Source organism: Sitophilus oryzae, unplaced genomic scaffold, assembly GCF_002938485.1.
Source record: "Sitophilus oryzae breed Bouriz unplaced genomic scaffold, Soryzae_2.0 scaffold_845_pilon_pilon, whole genome shotgun sequence".
In the NCBI taxonomy this organism is placed as follows: domain Eukaryota; kingdom Metazoa; phylum Arthropoda; class Insecta; order Coleoptera; family Curculionidae; genus Sitophilus; species Sitophilus oryzae.
In genome coordinates, this window is record NW_022147467.1 from 1,004,064 (window position 1) to 1,029,922 (window position 25,859).

General features: G+C 33.5%; 1 protein-coding gene across 1 annotated transcript in view; it reads left to right on the forward strand.

Moving 5' to 3' along the window:
• LOC115889743 (ecdysone-induced protein 78C) overlaps positions 1-25,859 on the forward strand; it is a 206,347-nt gene that overhangs the window by 2,542 nt on the left and 177,946 nt on the right. Inside the window, exon 2 of the mRNA XM_030909819.1 lies at positions 16,504-16,577. Within this exon, the coding sequence (XP_030765679.1) occupies positions 16,504-16,577 (74 nt within the window). The remainder of the gene's footprint in view (positions 1-16,503; positions 16,578-25,859) is intronic.

The following is a 25,859-nucleotide window of genomic DNA, read 5'->3' on the forward strand; positions in this document are numbered from 1 at the left end:
TTTCAATTATTTGAAGCAATACTATATATAAGCCATATTTTTAACTTATTTCTCAATAAATTTTGTTTTGTTTTGTCCGACCAGTTTTGTCCGACCAGTGGTACCAACCAACAATTTTTTGCCACAACTAATTTTACAAAATATTTTTTTTGTAGCGGCAAATTGATTGATATCATATTATAAGTATGATCAAATACGAGTAAGTATACACACATGGCCAACATTACTGAATATAAAGATGTTGTTACGGATTCCGTGGGTCCACTAATTTAAACTCACGATAAAATACTTAACGAATTTATTTTCTCACTTTATACACAATTACTAACTTATAACACACAACAAACTAACTATTTATAAGATTCCTTCACCAAATTGTCCGATTTTCAATTCTCACGCGGTATATTCAAATTTCAAAAACTGTCTCAGTTGTCGATGGCTCCGGCTTATATACTCTATTGACTGCTTCTCGAAATTTCCCAATTCGGAAAGCGTACTTCTTCATACCAGACAATTCCATTGTCTGATTCCCTTACTTCTCGACTTGACTAAAAGATGGCGCCTGAAAAAGTCTTTTAATTTCTGGCGGATACGTTGCGGTTGTGCAGGCAACCAGTAATACATTTTTAATTTCTGGCGGATACGCCATTTTTCTTGACAATATTTTTATTTTATTTTGGACCTAATATTTATGATTATTTTTATATTTTTACTACACTTTATTATAATTTTATTTCATAATGAGTGAAAATCAACAAAAACAAATTTCATTTTAAACAGAAAATATTGAAAACAATTTTAATTATTTCTCACAACTAATAGTCTGTATTGCCTCCTCGAGCCTCAATACAAGCTGTGAGACGACATGGCATGCTCTCAATTAAGTTGTCTAGAAAATGTTGAGGAATGGCTTCTCATGTTTCGCGCGCAGCAATTTTCAATTCATTTAAGGTAAGGGGGGATCATTCCTTTTGGCAATATGGCGTTTTAGCATGTCCCAAGCATGCTCGATCACATTCATATCTGGAGACATCGGTTGCCAATGAGCATTATCGTCCATGTAAACAAATTCATCTCCTACTGCCCCTCGAAATGGACGCACAATAGGCTCTGAAACGTCTTTAAGATATAAGGCACCTGTCATTGTGCCATCAATAAAAACAAGAGGCATCAAGCTTCGTGCATTATACCTGCCCATACCATAATGCTTCCCCCTTGAAACGGGACACGGGGTTGAACTTCATTAATTCATTCGTGCTCGTTTTCCCAATGCTCTCCAGACCAAAGTTCGTTGCGAGTCTGACACTAGGCCTATTCTTGTTTCATCACTAAACATGACGAATTCCAATTAGGTCCATTTGCTCTCATCTCCTCAACCCATTGTAGTCGCGTAATTTTGTGCTGTAAATTAAGCTTCGGAACACGTAGAGGCCTCCTTAAATGTTATCCTCGGTCATGGAGTCTTCTTGCTATGGTCTTTCTTGAAACATTTACTCCTTCAAGGCAAGCAAACACTTTTAATAGCAGTACTAGAAAGCAGGGGATTGCGTCGTGCAATTAGGGATAGTTGACGGTCTTGCACAGCAGTAGTAACTCTCTTTTTACCTCTTCCAGGCCGGTCTGTAACCTCGTTTGTCTCCCTGATTTTTTTTAATATTCGCGAAACATCGCTTTGGTTAACTCCTACAATTTCAGCTATTGCAACTTGCCGGTAGCCCTGTTGAGACAGTGTTACTATTCTGACTCTATTAAACTGTGAAATAATGTTTCTAGGCATTTTAAGGCCAAAACAATGGTCAAATTTCTTCTGAAACCCAAGAGACCACAAATCGAAATGTGCAAGAATTTGTGATAATATTGGGTCAGAACGATAAACATTGTTTACCATATCCATTTTAACAAAAAATGTTTATTACAGACTAACTAGATTCAAAAAAAGATTCTTTAAATTCCTTTCCGTATATTTTTAAACGATATATTATGGCCATTATGTATATTGAGAATTAAGAATTAAAAAACGGTATAATACTTAGATACTGAATTTAGATTTTAGATTATCTACATACTTGAATATTGAAGAGAAAACTTCCTGATTACTAGAATTTTCATATAAATATAATATATGGTTGCAGGATAATAAGTTAGTGTATAAAGCCGCAACCGCTTATATTAAGAGACACAAAAGAAGGGATTATTTTCTTTTCATTTCTAACCAACGTTCCCTTGAAGTCTAGATAAGGTATATAAAGGTAATTTAATCCAGAAATTGCTATTTTACGAAATACTAAGAAACCCGTTTATTTCTGCAGCACAAATATAGTTATGGCCGCAGGCCGTTATCGCCTTAGTATAGAAAAAGAAAAGAGATTGTAGAGATAGAAATTCACGGTGTCTCATATAAGAGTGTATGACACTAGAGGATAGAGATACGAAGATGATTAAACTAGAGAAAATAATGCTACAATATAAGGTTTGCAAATCCAAAAAATCCGACTTTCGAAGATTGAAATTTTAGAAAAATTTGAAAATTAAACAATTTTCTCAATTAGGTTTTATTTTCTTTACTTTCCCTTTTGCTTTTTTTCAAACTCTGCAATTTGCAAGTAGAAATTATTAGATTTTCAATCTGACTCGGCTGTGTCAATCTGACTCGGCTAGTGAACATCGTTTCCTATACAAAAAGTAAAATTCAGAGTTCATCTAAATCTAATCGAAATCTAAATCAGTGTACTAAGTAATGCAAACTAATAGAGTCATTAATATTAATGTTTACATATAAATTGGATTTAGATTTAACGTTACATGATTATATGTTATCTGTGGTTATATATTATAACGTTTCCATATTATTTTACCAGGCTTCCCTGATCCAAGAAAAAAGGATAAAAATAACTATTTTTCTTATTTTATTAATTTATAAATTAATAAATAACCGAAACGCTAGATTTGGTTATATTATATTGTCAATTATATATAATTAATGAAATTAAAATTCTAAAAATTAACTGATGAAGACCGTAACTAAGACTGTACTGATTAACTTGCCTCCTCCCATACAATCTACATCTTTATTATTACTTTCCGATAACTTATTGACACTTTCTTGTCTCCCGGTATACAGCTTTTTCTGATTAAGCGAAGCAATATTAAATACCATCGAAAAATTCCAAGACAAGGATTATCAGTTGACGTGTGGGCCACGTCGTTCGCGAGACGAAATTCCAGCTTGACATAAAGAAATTGGTCGGGGAATCGAGGTGGGATCAAATTGGTAACATTTACTCCCGGCCTCAGGAGACACGTGGATATATTTTGTCGGCGATCCGTAATATTTTATGAGACAAGAGAGTCGGGAAGGATGGAGAATAGAATGGATGCTGGCAAAACGTCAAGCGCGGTTTATGGACGGTGACACGGGTGGCGTCCATAATGGTTCGGGAATGGAAATTTCATTTCGTCTGTCAGAAAAAGAAAAGTGGGGTTTATATAAAATTTATCTAGGTATAGTAAATAAATATTTAAATATTCGTGAGCAACAAACGCAAAATCCATGTACAGGGTGGGCCAAATTGGACGCTTTTAAAGGGAAACACCCTTTTCTATAGGAGATAGACGAAAACTGATATGTGTGTCTGGAGCTCAATTTTCATCAAAAACATGATTGTGGAAATCGCACATCGATATCTATTACCGTTTTGGAGTTACGGGGTGTTTTTCAAAAATATGCATTTTTAACAAATTTTCTATTTTTATAAAAACATTTCCAAAGCACTTTTTCACGTAGAATTTTATGGTTTAAGTATAATTTTTTTAAAATTAATAATTTAAGAGTTATCAACAGAAAAATTGATTTTTTATTTGGGACAACCTGTATATTAAATGAAAATAACTTAAAATTACATTTTCAAAAAATATAGCACAATTGATATTTTGTTATAATCCCCTTCGAAATGCAGAATTTTTAAAAGTTCGCCACTTTTAACTAGTAGGCTTTGGACCCCTTATTGATGACCAGTCCCTAATGGAACTCGTAAACATATTTTTTCAGCAAGACAAGGCACCGCCTCAGAACGCTGAAGTTATCAGCTTACTTTTGCAGCTTCTTTCGACAATAATAGATTAGCTAACCAAGATTCCAGCCGTTGGCCGTCGAGGCTGCCGGACTTGGTGCCTATTATGGATTTCTGTCGAAATGGATTTTTTTGCGAAAGAATAATGCTTGTTATTTTTAAATTGCCTGTATAATCTAGATAAGAATTAGAAGTACTTAGCGGTTATGCGAGGGTATCTTTCACCCCCATTGAGTTAATAAATTCCGCGAGAAATGTTCAAAAACGGTGCCGGTCTGTCCTTAACAGAAGACGGTCGACATTTCGAACACCTATTGCAAAATCTCATGTCTTGGTTTGCTATTAATTTTTATTGTTATTATATATAGTCATTGGCGTAACTACAGGGGTGCCCGGGGGTGCCCCCCCCCCGAGAAATCATTTTTATTGAACAATGACTCTTGGCTAAATATTTATTTTTTTATTTGCTTGTGATGTAGTAAAAATGACATTCCATTTTTGTTTAGTTTAATATTATTTTGCTTTGTTCAACAAATGTGTGTTAGTTTTGGTTAATAACTAAGTCTATCAAATTTATTGGTAGATAAATTCATGTAAACGTTTTATTCAAAAAATGTATTTATTTTTAATAATATTATTCTTCATTTTTTAAAAAACACAATCCCTAGGCCTCCCCAGGGTTCAACTCTAGGCCCCCCCCAGGATGAATTGCTAGTTACGCCATAGCTTAAATGTGTTGATGTTCTTAAACATCAACACATTTAAACTATGGCGGACATAGTTTAAATGTGTTGATGTTCTTAAATATAGTTTAAATTGTTATAAAATTATAAATCTCTTATTGCAAATATTATTTTCGTTTTAATTACTGCTCACAGCTAACTCTATTATCTATTAAACTCTATCTCTATTAACTCTATCTCTATTAAAAACTATATATATCGAAGAGGAATTGAGGAAAATATGGTGTGTCCCATATAAAAAATCAAATTTTCTGTTCATAATTCTTAAATTATTAATTTAAAAAAATATATACTTAACCATTAAATTCTACGTAAAAAGATGCTTTGGAAATGTTTTCATAAAAATACAAAATTTTCCATAGCAAAAAAGTTAAGCGATTTGTTAAAAATGCACATTTTTGAAAAACACCATTTCACCTTCATGTTTTTTATAAAAATTGAGCTCCAGACACCCATATTAGTTTCGCTTTTAAAGCGTCCAATTTGACCCACCCTGTACACGGATTTGGCGGCTGTTGCTCACGAATATTTAAATATTTATTTACTATACCTAGATAAATTTTATGTAAACCCCACTTAAAAAAAATACCCCTACAATAATTTAAGTCAAATGTTTTGTTCCTTTACCGTGTAAAAAATACAGAACAGAATTAAACATTTTCTTAAATTGGAATAGAAACAATGTCTAATTTATTGACAAGCCAATATAACGCTCATTAAATTTAGAAACATCTCCTCCCCCACTCAGTTTAGCTATATATCTTCCTCGCATGAAATATTACCATCAATAGCCGAAAATACATCCACGTGTTCCAAATCGTCCCAAATTCGCGCCTGACCTACATCCTCATCCCATCTCCAAACAGTTTCCTCCGCTTGCCCCCCTGCATGCGACACCAGCTCCTCCACCCTGCTTCCACCACTCCACGGGGCGGAAAATAGGACCTCGTAGAAATAAGTAAACATAGAGACGGCCCTAGCATGTAAATGACATTGGTTTTTATTCCATGAAAAAACAACGGTAGGCAAGTAATTAACATTGGTTTGTAGACCATAATTGTAACAATTAATATTAATATATAGTTCATACCAAATAAACTTTTATTCGCGTGATTAAGCTTTACCGGAACAGCGTTGTCCACTTTTATGTATTTCCTTTTAATTAAAATGTTTTAGGAAACAAAAATAAATTAATTATGAATATATAAACAGTTATTATTTACCGTTGCGCAACAAACCTCACCTTCATAACAGCACTTAAGGGACATAAAGGGCCATTACTACCGCTTTCTCGTCCAAAATATTCTAATAAAGTTGCGATGAGTTTTTTACGGTTATTAAGTTATTTTGTACACTTCACACTAAAAGAGGTTCTAACAAGAACAATGTTCGACTACAGGGTACAAGGTCTCCTAGTAAACATTTTTAAGCTTAAAGTGTCACAACACTATTTATTTAAACCGAAAACTCGTAATATAAATCTAAAGTGAAAGTGAGTAAAACGAATGACAATGTCAGGAAATAAATAACCCATATAGCACACCAAATCACATTTAAGATGTGCTTACATTACAGATGTAGGCACATGATGACACAATTCCATCCATGTAAATATGTTACGTTTACACATTGTAGTTCAACACGTATGCACAAGGGTTAAACGTCCGCCTCACAATGTAGCCACAGTATAGCATTTACGCATACACAAAATAAGAGATTCGCAGTGTGCTATAAGATACACAATGCTTGTGTATTACGTTTTAACTCTGTTTACCCATTACATTTGTGTCTACCGCGTGTATACGTATGTATTTTGCTCCGTGTATATATATTGTCCTAGATAAAACTAATTCTCATGAACTAATTCAGGAAATAATAAAAGTTTTGTTACCTTTTCGTTCAGTGATATCAATTATGTTTTTTAGAACGAAAATTAGGGAGGCAAAACTTTTATCTTCTTGAAGTATCTCGTCAGCTCAAGAGAAGTAGCTATAAACTTGTTCCATTTTTTTTCTGTATTAAATGTACCATTTTCCTTCCTTATCAAATCGAGTAAGCGGTTAAAAAATAAAATTTTTATATTTCTTTCTATCAAGGAACGCTATTATTTACACTAAGGAAAACAGAAGTAAGAAAACACTGTAAAATAACAGAATTTGTATGAAAATGTATTAAAAATATAAGTACCTATAATAACATACTAAAACTGTAAACACTGGTATATCACCACGTTCTGATGCATCTCTTTCAGTTGTTTTCCCCCTTTTTTCCTCCAAGTAGTTGGTTTGTTCGCATATTCATTCATCGACCACCCCGTTGAACTTTGCTCTATTTTATGTCCAGATTAACAATCTCATCTTTAAATTTTATATGAATTGAAATTATTGAATATTAAAAACATATGTGTGTTTATTGATCCATCGATAGCTTACCAAGTGTTAGGTTAAGAAGTTCCTCGAAGTGTTTTAAACCTGGTTTCTGTGGTCCATTTAGATTTGTATTGCTTCCAAATCAAACAAATTATATTGCAGAGCTAACTTCTTTGTCATTATATGAGAATATATACTCATTGGAGTCAAAATTTTGTAAATTGTGTATTGGACTAGTATCTTTCATAGAGTCGCTGCAATAATACAAAAATCGACCGTTGTATAAAAGTATTACGATACCTCTATAGCCCTTAGGCGTAATAAGGTAATTAAAAACTTGTGCTTACCTTAAAACCCATTTTGACACTGCACTCACTCACACAACATTTCGAGAGCTTCCGAGTAATAAAGTAATAACACTTGGTCGGCGAGTCGGCGTGCCCACGATGAGCTCTATTTCATGCCAATGTAGACACAACAGGACACAACTACAGTGTGTCTATAAGTTATTTATATATGTAATAATTACGTCGCACTTTTACAAGGTGTGTATTAGACACAAGTGTGATACAAAGTATCACACACACGTATGAATTATACCTTGTACGTCTCATGTACCGACGTCGGATTTCAACTATTGAATAATTATGTGTTACGTTATATAAAACTCTTTAGAATCTTGAGTGCGTACGGTATACAACTGTATCACACAGTTCTATCAATATAAACCTGCGTATATCTCATATGTATACGTCAGAACTAGATGAGCACTTAGGTCTACTTTAACATATTTTATTTCTCATGTGTCTCTCTTGTAGAGACGTAATTTCATTTGGACGTGCTGTATGGGAAATAAACGCGGCAACTTGACATTTTTTTACAGCAAAGCTACCACCTGAATTCTCAGCGTGAAGTTTAAATTCCAGTTAGTCAGCACGGCATATGTCCATGATTGGCAACAATGAATTTAAAAATCGCGCCCTTGATTGCGTACCTAAAAGTTTAATTAATATCAAATATACTTTTTTGTGAATGATCATTTATTATACACAACAATAAACATGTAAAAGCTGGTCCGAAAACACTGGTCTGCTAAAACAATTTTTATTTCAAGGGGGGAAACCTCACCAAAAACCTAAATTCTACAATGGCGAGACCAGGTCAAAGAGATGCGTGTTTAGATAGACGACTAGCCTCTACTGGTCTAAAAGTTTGGGACACCAGGAGGCACCCCTTGCATACCCCTAACTTCTACATGCGGGCATCTGAAGAAGTGGACCGACTAACTGTTGCGATGAAGTATAAGGGAAACCACCTACTAACACTGTGAACATTAACAGTGCAAGTTCCAAGGGACCAATTCCAAAGTGAACTACAAGAGAGGCAGCGGACCCTTGCGCGAGACCGACCACCAAAAGTGGCACACAAGCTATCACCTTCTTTCTCTAGCAAGGATCGGAAGCCTACCTCTATACCAAATACGTTTAAAATAAAGTATACGGAGGGTACCGCTTAAATTCCTGTCCCGATATTGAAGGATGGCTATAGAATTTCAATGCATTTCCTACATAAGTCTATCCTTGGTTTGTAGGAGATTTGACTAAACAAGGATGAACCTATGTCTTGAACATTCGACTCGATTTTCTGTCCTCCTTCAATACTGGGACGTAAATCCTCTCATTGCTCTTATGGGGAGGCCGTCGTATATTTTATTTAAACGTATTTGCTCTATACCCAATAGGTCACACAAGCTACCGTTTCCTCTACCCGGCCTGGGTCAACCAGGCGGGTGAGACGACCCGCTGAGAGTAGATCTGATCGGAGCAGTGCGAGGATACCTCCGACAGTTCCACGAAGTATTTGTTTTGGAGATTTGTTGCGGAGGAAGCAAAAAAAGCGAAAACACTCTTCTAAAAAGACCCTGTCTCCCCTACAATAAGGAGATCCCCATGCATAATGAGTTATAAATCAAGAAAGGGGAACACAATAGATCTTTATGGTCGCGGTGATTAACTCCCCTTCCACTCATTCTAGATTCTACAATGGCTTGCTAGCGAGTTGAAAATTATTTATGCCGATTTTTCTTGTGCCTGTTTTGAGGCGTTTGCCATTTCCATGATAATTTCGTTGAATAGGTATCTATCTTTTGCTGCATAAAACAGTCTCTACACCCCCAGACCGGTTCAGTTCCATATGTTTCTGAGCCATGACAGTTGCTTTCGACCTATCCATCTTCTACCTTCGACTTTTCCTTGAATGATCAAACGAGGAACATAATATAGGTACTATTTGGTGCCTCGCATTATGTGTCGCATTAGAGTTCCCGATCTTTATTGAGCTGTCCAAGAACTTCTTCGTTGCTTGTATGATTAGTCCATGAAATCTTAAGGATTCTCCGGTAGCACCACATTTCAAAAGCCTCTATTTTATTTATGTTTTACTTCTTACTTGCGCTTGCTTTTACATTATGTTAGATTTAGTTTGTAATGCCTCGCATCCGGAAAGAAAAATTGTCCATATATAACAACGTAGTGTCCGCAATCGGGTTTGCACATGGGTTTGCACTGACAGGTTTCTATCAGTGAGCGTGCAACTCTTGAGTTTAAATATCTTTGTAAAAAAACCATCGCAACTTTATTAGAATATTTTGAACGGGGAAGCGGTAGTAATGATCCTTTATGTCCCTTAAGCGCTGTAAGAAGGTGAATTTTGTTGATGTAAATATACATTTCGTCTTCTTGATATTTATATTAATACCCCATTTGGAATTAGACTCCAATAGCTTATAATGTACTCTGTCTAGCAGCGTTTGCAAGTCTGCCATGCTTTCTGCGACAATGGCCTATAAATTGATTGATTTACCTATAAATATTTTCTCCCTAAGCTCCATAATTAACTGTTCTCGAGTTACAGATGTCCTCCAGATACTTTAAAACTCTTCTACGTTTACTTATTTCTCTGAGGAGCTAGCGGCCCAATTTCCTCCGACACGAAACCGATTTTATCCCCTCCATCTATCCCATCCACGACTATATGGAATTAAAATTTTACCGGTTGCACCGGCGGCATTATCACGATTTCGGTCGGCTAATGCACATTCTGAAACGGATAGGATTATCGATAGTTATGTTTGTTATAGCCTTATGGCTAGTTTACACCTGACGAGTATTCGATCAGCAGAGTAAATCGGCGGAAACCTCTAGCTTAAAATGCGGTACTAGGGTTTATTCAGATTGGTTAAGCTTTTAGTACGAGAGCTAGCAACGCCGGGAAAACAAGTATTTTAAGACGTCTGGCTTTTTGATATATCTTTTATTATGCTCTCTGGAACAGCGTGCATGCCGTCTGGCTGTTGATACGCGTTGCGTTCACTACTGCGCATCCAAAGAAGATCCTCTATTTTTTACTTAGCGGTTTAAATTCTAGTATTGAATAAAAGCCGAGTAAGTCTCCATTAGCTCGGCGCGTAGAGCTTTCGCCAATGAAGCGAAGGTCAGTAGTACGATACTGGCTGGGGGTCCAACTTTTTTATTTTTTTTTTCGTTTATATTCTGATAGTAAAGTACTAAATATTTGCTGACACTAATATTAAATAAAAATATTTAATTCAATCATAATAATTAGATTGTAATGATTTAAACATAATGTCTAAAAATAAAACTAAAGATGTTGGCTGTAATTTTTTCTTGCCTCATTCATAAAAATATTTAAATCTTATAATTTCATTTTAAAGATTTAAACATAATATATAAAAATTAACATTTTAATGCTTTATTAACGTAATTTCTGCCTCTCTTTCTTCAAAATATTTTTTCAGCTGTTGTTTATTATTTTAATAATCATTTTAATAATACTGTTTTTAACAGATTGTTATCTAAAAGCTACACAAGTTTATTTTCAGTTCAGTGTGTTAAGATAACGATGGAAAACAAAATTATCTGGTTAAATTAAATAATATAAAATAATGATAATTTTTAAACATGATTGATTAATATTAATGTGTAGAATATTTAATTACATAAAAAACTAGCAAAGTAACGTGAAAAAAAAACGTATCATTATATCTCCACTCATAAAGGAGAAATCCCAAAAAAACGCACGAAAATGAGACACCCTGTACCCATGTGATGCGCAGTAGTGAACGCAACCTACCGGCGCGGCAGCCAGACCATCCTAAACCTATCTAATAATTAATTACCACAATAATCCTTCAAAACAAATGAAAGTATCAAATTCTACTTAATATACACTACGGATCATAAACCCATAAACGCCATCCGTTCTGGTAATAAAAAAAAACAAATATTTAATACTTTACTATCAGAATATAAACGAAAAAAAAAATAAAAAAAGTTGCACACCCCCAGCCGGTATCGAACCACTGACTTTCGCTTCATAGGCGAAAGCTATACGCGCCGAGCTAATGGAGACTTACTCGGCTTTTATTCAATACTAAAATTTAAAGCGCTAATTAAAAAATATAGGATCTTCTTTGGATGCGCAGTAATGAACGCAACGTGTATCGGCAGCCAGACGGCGTGCACGCTGTTCCAGAGAGCATAATAAAAGATATATCAAAGAGCCAGACGTCTTAAAATACTTTCTCGAAAACGTTGTGATAGACTACTATTTAGGCTGAGTGAATTTTCTAACTTAGAGGTATCAGATTAAGCTATAGCGAAAATTAATAATTTTTAACATAATTAACTTTAATTAAAATATACAGGATGGTCCTAACTGTATTCCGGAAACTTCGGCAGCATATTCTGCAGATAAAAATAAGTAAGAAAGTTCGTATAAATATATGTCCTAAAATGCTTAGTTTTGGAGATACAGGGTGTAAAAGTTTCATTTTTATTTCGATTTTTTCCAAATAATTTCTGATAACGTCAATATTTGGATGAAAATTGGTATCTGGGAGTTTTTTGACATGAGAAATTTGATTTTGATGTCAATATGACTCCTACTTGTAGAGGGCGCCACTTACATATTTTTTAACTGGTTTGAAGAGTAATAACTTTTCGTCCGTACCTGTATAAAACTACTGAGCGAAAAAATATACATTTACAACGTTTTTTACGTAAAAAAGATGTAAAAGATGGTAAAAATCGCTACGAGTAATGGTTTTCGAGATATTTGGAATCGAAATTATCAATACCTGTCATCATTGACACAAATTAAACATGTTGACTAAATAGATATTCGACTGAAATTAAATGAAATGATTTTGTGTCAAAAGTTCTTCGTTCAGAAACTGTTTTATCATCATTATTTTCGAAGAAAAATTTGATGATTAATTTAAAACAAGAACAAGTTTCCAATTTTATCATTTCACTCAAATAACTATCTACTCTCAACATGTTTATTTTTTGTCAATGATGACACGTATTGACTACTTCTATTTTAGATATCTTGAGAACAGTTGCTCGTAGCGATTTGTATCAAGAGACAGTTTTTACGTAAAAAAACACGGAAATGTATATTTTTTCACAAATTATTCGGAAAAAATCGAAATAAAAATGAAACTTCTACATCCTGTAACTCAAAAAAGCAGTTTAGGACATACATTTATACGAACTTTTTTACTTATTTTGGTTACTGCAGAATATGCTGCCGCAGTTTCCGGAATACAGTTCGGAACACCCTGTATAGTTATAAATATATTTTTCGTATTTTTGGGATTTTGGTTCTAGGTATTGCTGGTGTAATTTGAAATGATATGTACAGGGTGGGTCAAATTCGACGCTTTTAAATGGAAACACCCTTTTCTATAGGAGATAGACAAAAACTAATATCGGTGTCTGGAGCTCAATTTTTGTCAAAAACATGATGGTGAAAACCGCATATCGATATCTGTTACCGTTTCGGAGTTACAGGGTGTTTTTCAAAAATATGCATTTTTAACAAATCGCTGTAACTTTTTGCTATGGAAAATTTTGTATTTTATGAAAAGCATTTCCAAAGCACCCTTTTACGTAAATTTAATGGTTTAAGTATATTTTTTTAAATTAATAATTAAAGAATTATCAACAGAAAATATAATTTTTAAAATGGAAATCATAGTTGGCTATGCACTTAAAAAATGCTAGTGTTTAACCTTTTCCAACGATATAAAGCTATGGGTATCTATTTCTAAGAATGAGAGAAATATTAGGTTTTTTTTATCTGTGTATCCAAGCGGGCCTTGCTTTTATGTTGACCTAGTTGCCTAATTATTTTTATCACAATTTAATATTCTATATTATTACTTATCTGCATAATTAAAGCGTTTTGAGGGTAAATCAACATTCTATATTAGTATTACCAATTAGAATTAAAAACGCCAGGGTTACAACTGAAATATTAAAATGGAGAATTTAGAGAGAATTGATTGAAACGGGCCCATATCTTGGTTCTGCTAGATCCTGTGATTTCAACTCCTTTCGCCTTTTTATGGGCGAAATTAAAAGACCTTATATATGAGGGTGCTGGAAACCATTGGGGACGAGAGAAGAATTGCGGAAGGTTACTAGGTAAACTTTGGACTTATTACAATTCAGTTCGCTCAATAAATCGTTCTTAACTCTTTGACGATTTCTGTTAATGACTTTTTTACAAAACTATATTCGTCACTCGAAAATACTTTTTTAGTTTTGTAATTGTATAGATTTCAATTGTAATTACTATTACTTATATATAATGTTAATTTACCTTCAAAAGTCTTTAATTATGCAGATAAATAATAACATAGAATATTAAATTGTGATAAAAAATACCTAGTCAAATAGGCCAACACAAAATCAACAAGGCCCAAGCTTGATATAAAGACAAAAACTTAATATTTCATTAAATAGATATCCATAACTTTATATCGTTGAAAGGATTAAACGCGAGCATTTTTTTAAGTTCATAGCCAGCTATAATTTCCATTTAAAAATTATATTTCTCTATTATTTTTGACAATAAGAGCAAGTATAGAAAAAAAACTGATCACGCCACTGGATTGTGCTTAAAAAGTTCCTAAGGACGTTTTACAGAATTTTATTATTCCGCGAAATACAAAAAGTTATGGGCAATTTTCCAAATGGTAAAAATTCAAAAGACCCTGCATCTCAGTTAGCACTGAAAATAACAGGCGGTCGCCACTAAACGTGTCTCAGAAATCGAGCCCATGACATCTATGTCGGTTTTGCTCTATCTAGTCAGGAAATAGGGTTTCTCTGTTGAAACAGACCAATCTGATCATTTCACAGGGAAGTCAAATTCCTCGACGCTTTTAAATGGAAACACCCTTCATAGGAGATAGAGAAAAACTAATATCGGTGGAATTCGGAGTCATTTTTGTCAAAAAACATGATAGTGAAAACCGTTTATTCAGGCTGTTTTTCTGAAAGCGGGTGTTTTTTCGATTATAGATGCATCGATGTAACTTTTTGTTATAGTACTTTTAGATGAGTGAAAACATTTTCTGTGTTATTTGCTGACTTAATGGTTTAAGTATAATTTTTTAAAATTACTAATTTAAGAATTTCATAATAGAAAATTTGATTTTTTTATATGGGACACACTGTATATTTTTAATTTATTGAAAATAATTTAAAATTACCTTTCCAAAAATATAACACACTTGATATTTTGCTCGATTCCTCTTCGAGATATAGAGTATATAAAAATTCGCCCGCTTTAAATAAGTATAGGCCTTGTCTATATAATCAAGGGTATAGGCTTTGAACGGCACCGGCTGTAATGCAAAAAAATTCTAGCTGTGAGCATCAATTAAAACGAAAATAATATTTGCTATGAGCAGGACCTATTTTACCATAAGCCTGGAGGTCTGGAGGGCTCGTTAAAGGTTGAAAAATATTCATAATTCTTGAATTTTATTGGAAAAGAGGGCCCGACCAGATGAAAAATAGGCGCTGGTTATGAGATATGCAGAATTTTATAACAATTTAAAATATATTTAACCATCATCAACACATTTAAACTATATCTAATAACAAAAAAATAAATAGCAAACCAAGACATGAGATTTTGCTACAGGTGTTCGACATATCGACCGTCTTCTGCTATGTACAGACGGGGCAGTTTTTTGAAAATTTCTTGCGAATTCGTTAACTCAGTGGGGTAAAAAGATAGCCTCCTCATAAATATTTTTAATTTTTTCTAGATTATACGGAAGAATAAGGAACCTCATTCTTCCGCAAATATATCCATAGGATTAGATCCATGGGCACTAAGTCAGGCGGCCTCGACGGCCAACGGCTGGAGATCTTGTTAACTATCTAATTATTTTTGAAGTCGGCTTAAAATTTGCTGATAACTTCAGCGTTCAGAGGCGGCTCGTCGTCTTGCTGGAAAAAATATGTTTTCGAGTTCCATTAAGGGCATATCATCAATAAGGAGTCCAAAGCCTACTAGTTAAAAGTGGCGAACTTTTAAAAATTCTGTATTTCGAAGGGGATTATAACAAAATATCAAGTGTGCTATATTTTTGGAAAGGTAATTTTAAATTCTTTTCAATTAATTAAAAATATAGAGGGTGTCCCAAATAAAAAATCAATATTTCTGTTAATTACTCTTAAATTAATAATTTAAAAAAAATATACTTAAACCATTAAATTCTACATAAAAAGGTGCTTTGAAAATGTTTTCATAGAAATACAAAATTTTCAATAGCAAAAAAGTTACAGCGATTTGTTAAAAATGCACATTTTTGAAAAACACCCCGTAACTCCGAAACGGTAACAGATATTGATGTGCGGTTTTCACCATCATGTTTTTGGTGAAAATTGAGTTCCAGATACAGATATCTCCTATAGAAGAGGGTGTTTATTAATTTAAAAGCGTCGAATTTGACCCACCCTGTACAGTTAAGTATGTGAAAGATAATTAAATCATTCTACAGGGTTGTCCGAATTGTATTCGGGAAACTTCTCCAGCGTTCTTCTGGTATATATATATGGTATATGGTATTGGTATTCTTATATGGTTTGATTTGGAAAAAAAAAGTAAAAAATTCTTATAAATTATGTCCTAAAAATTGCTTCGGAGATGCAGGGTGTGGAAGTTTCATTTTTATTACGATTTTTCAAAATCATTTCTGTCTGTGGGTGTTTTTTGATATGAGAATTTTGATTTCGATATCAATATGACTCCTATACTGGTAGGGGGCGCCACCTACATATTTTTAACTTGTTTGAAGTGTAATAATTATTGGTCCGTACCTGTGTAAAATAATAGCATATATGTATACTATATGTTCGTGCATAAATATATAATTGCAATTTTATAAACGAATATGAGTAATAATATGTGTAATTAATTATTTTTTGTTTTCAGTGTAAAACAAGAACCAGGCTCAAATCCCGACAGTCCTTTAGAGGCGTCGAGTCCCAGTTCAATAGCAATAAGAGGTAAGTAGATTCGCGGATTAATTATGTTATCCTTGGCGTTTAAAAAAAATATCTAAATAAAATAGTATTAATAAAGTTAGATTAACTCCAGTTTTTAACCACTCTTTTGAACCTACCGTTTTTAACCAAAATTTCATTAAATAAGATGAATACACTCTCTATATATATTTTTAATTTTAGATAGTCACTCGAAACATCGTTTATATTAAAATAAACCTTTGCAGAGCTTTAAAAAAATATTTTAGATAACATTTTTATCGATCTACACGTGGATGAACCAAAAGTATGCAAATATAAAAAGGAATCCTTATTATGCCACCTGATGCTATTAAAAAGCCAGACCGATTGACGTTCATCTAAAAAAAACTGAAGAAGAGAAAAAAACGTCGCTTCTCGCCCGTATCCGAACGGGATAATCGAGTTTCGATAGCATCTACAATTTTATAATCGAAACGCGTAGGTATGCGCCGTATCCTACACGTCATTGTATCATTTAACAGCTCAGAAGACGTTCAACAGTCCAAATCTTAGAATTCGTTATGTCTGAAAGACAGTTATTATATTTTTAAAGTCGCTTTGGTAACATTATAAATTTGAAGTGGTATCGTCTATAAATGTATATCTATATGGTGGGTCAAGCGGAATATACTGTATACAAAATTTCCATAGCCCTCTTCATTTCTGAGCTACAGCGTCTTTTTAAAAATTTTGCAATTTGAGACACCCCCGTATCTTTGTTATTGTTAAAGGTATCGAGAAGGTGAAAACTGATTCTTGTAGAATTTTTTACTTAAAATACAATGGGGTGGTTTGTTTATCTACGAATTTTTTTTTATTGAAAATATGAACTAATGTTTTTTCAAATGGTTGTATATTTATAAATCGTCTGATCCGTCTTGCTATGAGCTTCTCAAAAATATATATCACTTTATATTTATTTTTACTATTTACTGCAATATTTAAAATATATCATTTTCTAATTAGTAGGCCGTGATAAATAACAAAAAATCAAAATGGTATTTATTAAAATAGCCATACACACATTAAAATTTTATTTGAGATTAAAATATTTTACTTTTAAACTGTTACAACTGAATCTCGCAATATATTTTTCTTTTTTTTATAACAGGATTTATTAAAACAGGATGGGTTTGCAAATATCTAAAAGCTTGCCTGAAAGCATTTTCCAGGTGTTCGACATTGTTGTAGTTGCTACGATATATTTCATATCTCAAAAATCACTAAATACAGAAATCGAGAACGGACAAATCCGCGAATCAGGGAGGCCATCGTATGGGTGCATTGCATTGGTTCCTATTCATTGATTTAGGAAATAGTCCTTTAACAAATTTTAATATTTTCAATTGTTTCAAAGTTGTGAGAGGGAGCCGCATCTTGCTGAAAGTATATTTCACGTAAATTAAGGTAAGGGAATATCTAAAAGTTCCAGTACGATATCTTTCAAGATTTACAAATATAGCGGTAGAGATTTAAGTTTCCCTAATATATAATAAATTTATTAGTGCATGGCTCCCGAAATAAAACAAGAGGCAGATAGCAGTATACTTTTAATAACTCTTTAGTTTCTTTTATTATCAATCATAGCCTACTAATAAATATGATCTTTTAATAAAAACTTTTAAATATTGCAGTAAATAGTGAAAATAAATATAAAGTGATATATATTTTTGAAAAGCTTATGGCAAGCCAGATCATATAATTTATAAATATACAGGGTGTTCTATTTAAGAAGACATAACTTTAGTTCATATCTTCAAAAATATTCTTTTTGTAGAATAACAGACTACGCCACTGTATTCCACGTATAAAGTTCCACAATAAACAGTTTTCATCTTCTCGATACCTTTCACAATAACAGAGATGCGAAGGGTGTCCCAAATTGCAAACTTTTTAAAAAGACCCTGTAGAGAGTTATGAAAATTTTGTTTGCAGCATCTTTCGTTTGACAAATAAGTGACAGGTTTGTGTAAACAGCACCCTTCTTAGACCTGTTCGGTGTTGAGATTTGAATACCGGTGTTAGGTGTTGATGACCACCGGTGTTTCAGTCGGTGTACCGGTGTCAACACCGACACCGGTGTTCATTTCAACACCGGTGTTTATCTCGACACCGGTGTTTATCTTGACACCGGTGTTTATCTCATTACCGGTGTTTACCTCGATAACGGTGTTTATCTCAACACCGGTATCGCGATGAACACCGGTGTCGAGATCAACACCGGTGTCGGTGTCGATCGTCGATGTCGATGGTGCCGTTTGTTTGTTTTTTTAGTTTTTTAATGTAATATTTTTTAGTTTATTTTACAGCTACAAATTTTTGTTTATGTTTTGTTTTGTTTTCTATTTGTTTTTGATTAAACAATTTTTTACTTAATAGTTGTTTATCTGACGCTTCTAGTTTATTTTAGTGATTAGTCAGATAGAAAAATTATATTTAAATTTGAAAGCTTTAAGTTAAAGTTGGTAAATATAATAATAAAACGCTTTAATAAACTATAAAAATAAGCACCGATACGACATTATTATTATCAGGTTTATTTTGAAGTTATTATCATTATTTCTTCTTTAACCCGTTTACATAACACCGGTGTCAATATCAAAACCGGTGTCGTAGTCAAAACCGGTATTAACACCGGTGTCGAGATGAACACCGGTGTTGTAGATAAACACCGGTATCGAAATGAACACCGGTGTCGGTATCAACACCGGTGTCAGCCCAACACCAACATTGGAACAGGCCTAACCCTTCTATCGTCACTAATAACGGAGATACCGTATGATTTCAATCAAAATGCGACACCCTGTACAGAGTGTCCCATTCGGTTTGCAAGTGAGGGGACTTATAGAACATTGCTGTTATCACTTAGGGTTTCCATAAAAGCTTTTGAAAATTGCAAACAAGTGATCTATGAAATCCGAACAAAAGCCGGACTTGTACAAAAATTATTATTTTTGTGAAACCAAATGCTATTCCATATTTGGTTTACTTTCTACGGTGTACTTACTATCACAAAAAGGGCAAATGCTCTGGGGTATTTACTTATATATCATCCAAGTTATAACGCTTGTATTATCAGGTAGGTAGTTAAGATGAATTACTATAGGGTATAATCGTAAAACAAAAACAATATAAAAATATCTGGCTGAAACTAATAAATAATCGTTATGAGAATAAAAACGATCAATCCCCCACAACAGAAAGAACTGAAAATCTTATCCTGCCGAACGCTTTGAACAAAGCCGAATGAACACAAGTCCTCCATCAATAGCTGCTCGTTTAGAGTAACAAAAAACCAAAAAGAGATTAGAATTCTTTATGGTTATTTCTTTTGTTCATTATTTGTATTAAAGAATTAAAGAAGGGTACTTAGGGTATAGAGTACTACTGGTGGCCCTTCTTTTATCCTTATAGATACAGTAATTTCAACAAATGATTTAAAAAGCTAGAACTTTTTTTACCTAAAACAGGTGCTCTTCGTTTAGTTCAAAAAGGTGAACGGTTTTCAAGATATTTGCGTTTAAATATTACGATGCATCGACTTTAGTAGGGGTATTAGTGAAATGATAAAATGTAAAGAAATTTGCATCGGAACCTTTAAACGCAAATATCTGGAAAACCGTTCACTCTTTCGAAGTAAACGAAGAGCACCTTTTTTACATAAAATAGTCCTAACTTTAATTTTCATTTATTGAAATTACTGTATCCATAAGGATAAAAGTAGTACCACCAGTGGTATTCTCTACCCTAGTAAAAAGTATCCTTTCAGGACTGTTACGGAATTTTATACTATGGCCATTCATTTTGGCATTAAAATCTGTGTAACAGTACCAAACTTCAAGAAAAACGGTTTACCAGTGTTCTTAAAGATAAACAAAATATATTATTTTTATTTAACCTTTCGGATGGAATTAAATAAAAGTTGTTTTCAAATTAATAGTTATTTTTTATACAAGACGATAAAATGGTATTTTATCGTCAGAAAAGATTAATTCACGAGCGATGATATCGTGAGTGAATTAATTTCGGGTGACGATAATGCAATTTTATCGTCGTGTATAAACAATATTTTTTCCCATAGCGAGTTACGTTTTAAAAAATATTCAGAAATTATTATTTTAAGGAATTTAATACGCGTAGAAAAAATATTGTGCTGGGTTGGTGTTGGTTTCTATGTAATGTGACAAATAAATATAAAGTCTCTTTAGTTGTCAGTTTTGAGTCAATATTTTTTTAATTCTCTTTCGTGTCGATTGCTGATTGAATTGGAGCCAGAAATGGCTCAAAACGAAATAAGTAGTGATGGGAAAAACCGATTAATTTCAATAATCGAGTACTCGAGTTTCAAGCGATTTCAATAATCGAGTACTCGATTATTGAAAAATACAGTTTTTCGCCCGTCGCTTGTCGCTTGTTGCCTGTTGTACTCGTAACGCCAAGTAGTAAGTTGCGTGCGCAGAGCACATATTCTTTCGGTGATGAATGGCAAGTAGGAAGTAGCAAGCGACGAGCGGTTCACTTGATCGTTTGCTTGATGCTTGATTTAGTATATTTCAAGGAAATATACCAGATATTGTCGATGTAGGTCGTAAAATTTTGTCACTCAGATACGCAACGGATAACTTCGTATAAATTTGCTATCTGCAATGTATGTAGAAAATTCACTCGGCTTTTTATCGAGTATGTCACATTAAAATAAAAATAGTTTGGGTACCTAGGTCGACTCAGCCTTATGAGTACTTAGGATTCACAATCCTGAGGTAATAATAGGCGGCTGAAGTGTAGTGCTAGCCACATTACCTTCCTTGTATACCAAACGGCTCTAGTATGGCAAGATGTACCTTGCTACTCCCAAGGCGTTAAACGCTATATACGGGAGCTATTATTATATTATTATTGAGTACTCGAACGAATTTTCGCTCGAGTTATCCCATTAGTAGAAATAAGTACCAACAGATATCGACATATCCAAACTACTTTCATTTAAATCCCGAATAACTTATGAAAAGGAATACAGAAATTTTCAAAAATGGAAGCAATTAAAAAACGTGCAAGAAGACATAAAGTTTTTAAACTATCCTCGCTGTTAAAGTATCATTTAATCTACCCTTGAGGTTAAAGTACTATTTTATCTCCTTTTTTTGATAGATATAAGGCAATTTTAACAGTTGATATGGAAAAAAGTTCATTTTTTTTCAAACTATTCCATGTTTTACCGATATATTTTTCAGGAACCAATCATTGTGTTTATTAGTTTGAATTTCATTAATTACTGTATATCAGAAAAATGGTTAATTTAACAGAAATGCACAAAATAACAATTGTACAGATTATTGGTTATAGTACATAACTTGGTTATACACATGGACAAAAATGAACACAAAGTTATCCGCCTATATTCATCTTCAAAACATACATGTGTAAAAAAAATCAGAAATATAAATGTGTAAAAATAAATTTCTACACCCTGTATCTCAGAAACGAAGCATTTTAGAACATATATTTATACGAACTCATTAACTTATTTTTATCTGCAGAATATGGTGCCGAAGTTTTCTGATTACAATTCGGATTACCCTCTTACTAGCCTTGTCGGATTATTACTTATATAGTCAACGTACATATTACGCTTTTTATCACTCTGACGTTAGACCACTGGTCGTCGATCCATCATCCTCCTGATACCATCGAAAGAGAAAGAGAGATACCACCACACCTTCGTCTCCTCTCCGTATAAGACGACGCCGAGTCTTTCCTGCTGCCGCTGCCGAAGGAAAAAAATAATTACATCATCATGAGAGCGATGCCATTGGCCTCTTAATCCATCTTTTGCCGATGATGATGATGATGGTGATGCTGGTGGTAGGCATCGACCGCCGCGCCGCGCCGTTCGGCCGTTTTAATTTTATTACGAGTCTATTCGCTCGCTAGGAATATTTTATTGCCTTAATAGCCGCTATCGGTATGCTATATTTCTCGGTTTTATCGTTTATGTTTCTAGGTTTAACTAAATTCTGCAATGAAGCTACAATGTACAGGGTTTTAGAGATATTTACTACGATACATGTAGGCTTACCTGTTATATTTGTATTTACTAAGAGCGAGAGAAAATTTTAAACAAAAACAAGTATTAAAATTTACCCTCAAGCCGAAACCTTTTAACATATGTCTGAGGGTGATCTGTCACCAAGTTCTGGTCTAGCATGGCTTTACCAAATATCTCAAACCTGGTCTTGCTCCAAGCGAGGCAGGCCAACATAATTTGCTTCATGGTTTTATCACGTTTCATACAGTGTCAGCATTGGGCGTCTTTCACCAGTCCCCATCCTATGCAGGTGCGATTTCAGCCTGCAGTAACCCGTCTATACTGCAGTGACCTTACGTTTTGCGTTTGTTCCATTCCGGGACTGTCATTCCAGCCCTGAAACGTTATGCCCCTAACCCGAGAGGTGTCTCACTGTTGGAATTTCATGTACATTTTCTTAGCAGTTGCTGGCAGTCGTTGGCATTAGTCTTACAGCAGTCGACTATAATTGTATGGCTGACATAGGTAGTGTTCGTCGCAATCATTGGCAGTCACTTGGTAGTAAAATTATATTTTGGCAGTACATGTACATTTTTTACCCAAGTGAGACACACCTGGCCCTAAACCATTCGCAGAGCCGGTCGCTTGCGAGATTTTTTGGAAGGCTAGTGTCGTTGCTGGACACGAATGGCGACCCTGCACCTGTTTTGGCGGTAGGTTTATGAGGAGGTAATAAAGAAAATTAAAACGTAAAGTTTGACGTGATTAGCCAAAAAGTGAAATAAAAATAAACAAAAAACGATTAGAAAGTTAAGAAAAAAATATAACTTAATTTTTTTAATGGAATGCCCTGTGTTTTTTTTTGGAAAGATCATTTTCTTCCGATTTTATTTATTACTTTATCATCTTTCGTATTTTGATAGCGGTTACATTGATTAAACCAAAATTAGGTAAAACGCAAGAACAGCTTCTGTGACTTTTTCGCTTTTTACTTGTTAAAAGATTTGCAGCAAAAAACGGACGTTTTATAGTGGGAATATCATCTCTCTATCGCATTATCAGGAGTAGAGATTAGACTAGATTTTTTGAGGTGCTATTTGCCTATTACAATGCGTCCTTTACAAATATATTGTGGTCTTTTTTGACCTCTAGATAACACTATTATCTAGTCAAGTTCATTGTTTTCTTCGCTCCTAAGGTAAATGAACCAGTGCTCGTCACATTAAGAAAAGTTCATAATACGTATGGTGATATATACAAATTATAGGGCATATTGCTTTTGTTAATAATTTAATTTGTAAGCAGATATATCGAATTCATTATTCTAAGTCATATTTTTGAGTTTCTGTAGCCCCAGTTATCGCTATAAATATTTTTTTTAATTTTAAGTACAGATTGCCTCAGTATTCGTCACCCTTTAAATGCAACTGTCCGAGTTATCGTCATTATAGTGTCCGAGTAATCGTCATATTGAAATGCGATACTGTATTTATAGTAAACATGAAATTAATATTTACTTAATATGAACATATATTATTTTCAAGACTTTTTTACTCCAGTACATTTTTTGTGTACCCAGCTCTTACATTTCATGCGCTGGATCATGCCCTCTTGAGAATATTCTTGAAGGTTTGTTTTCTGATTGTTAAAGTTGTTAGTCCTATCGACATTTTATTTTGCTTTGCTGTGCATAAAAATTTGGAACGATTATTTATACATAATTTATACATCTTGCAATGTTGGTATATTAACACAGAAATTAAATGATTAAATTATTCTGGTTGGACACGTGAATTATTACTTTAAGTTGCTCATATTTTTACATAAAAAACATTTCTATAGAAATTAGATATTTCTACAGAATTGTTTCCATAGAGGATAGGAGAATAAAATTTCCAGATCTGGAATAAGCTTCTTCTCAACGTCAAGTACGTTTGGCCATTAATTACAATTTTTAAACTTCAGTAATTGCTAATAAACATTATAGGAACTTCAAAAGAACTTCAGAAGCCACATAACTAAGAGATCACTTCTTATTTAGAGGAGTTTGATTTTGACCGCTAGAAAGAATCAATGGACTTTTGCATGTAACAAAAAATATTTTTGTTATCATTTTTTGTCAGTCCGTCTCTGTGCTGGGACGCAACGCTCGAACCTCGCAGGTCGACGGATGGAACTCAACTGAAACGCTCTGCAATCTGCCGATATTCGACAGATTGTAAAAACTGGAAGAAAATATTTGAGAGAGTGCAACTACTCGTTTCCTTCTACTATGATTTAAGTTAGGAGATATACCCAGATAATACCTAAAGTTTCATTCTCAACCTCGCAATTAGAGGAATAAATTAGTGGTTTCAATTAGCATAGATGTTTGTTCCTTTAATTTCAATGTAAGCATTCAGAACGTCAAAATTAGTGGTAGACATTTTCAGTTAGTAGAAAAAGTTATCAAACTTTTTTTAGGCATCCCTATGGGTACAACTGACTAACGCAAGCTGTTGCTAAGATATTCTATTAATTTTAATTGTGTTTTTAAAACATTGTGAATGATCGTAAAATAAAAAGTATAAAGTGTAATTGAAACCACTAATTTATTCCATTAATTGCGAGGTTCTGAATGAAGCTTTGTCTTTTCAAGAGATTACTTTTATGTTTCGTTCAAATATTTAATCATACATGAATCATTTTGCATGAAATTGTCTCTATATTTATCTTACCAATATTTATTTTATTTCTTATTACTGTTATAGATAGGGTAATGGACTTTAAAAAAATCCGGTATTTTAGGAGGAGCTGCTCACAGTTGGGCACGACCGGTTCGCGCCGTTTCTATAGATGATAATATCGTAATTTCCGGGCTGTAATACGTAATTTTCATACATTTAAAATCAGTTGATCTTTTCAGATTACGTCGAGAATCTGACAAATAAACGAAATGAAATATTTCCTGCCACTCATTTGAAGCAACCTTACAAAAGACCTGAATAAAAATCTTGTTATACTTTGTGTAGCGTTATTAATGTTTTCTTTCACTGAACTTGTTAAATTTATAAAAGAAAAAAAAATATTCAATCGTTAATAAAAACTTCATTAATCATTCAGCTAATAACTGTAATAATATCCCATATAACACAACACAATCCTATAGATATTTTGAGGATATCCACCAAGGATATAGTAAATATCTTAGGGATATCCAAAAACTAGAGGAGGATATTTATGGGATATCCAGATGGGAC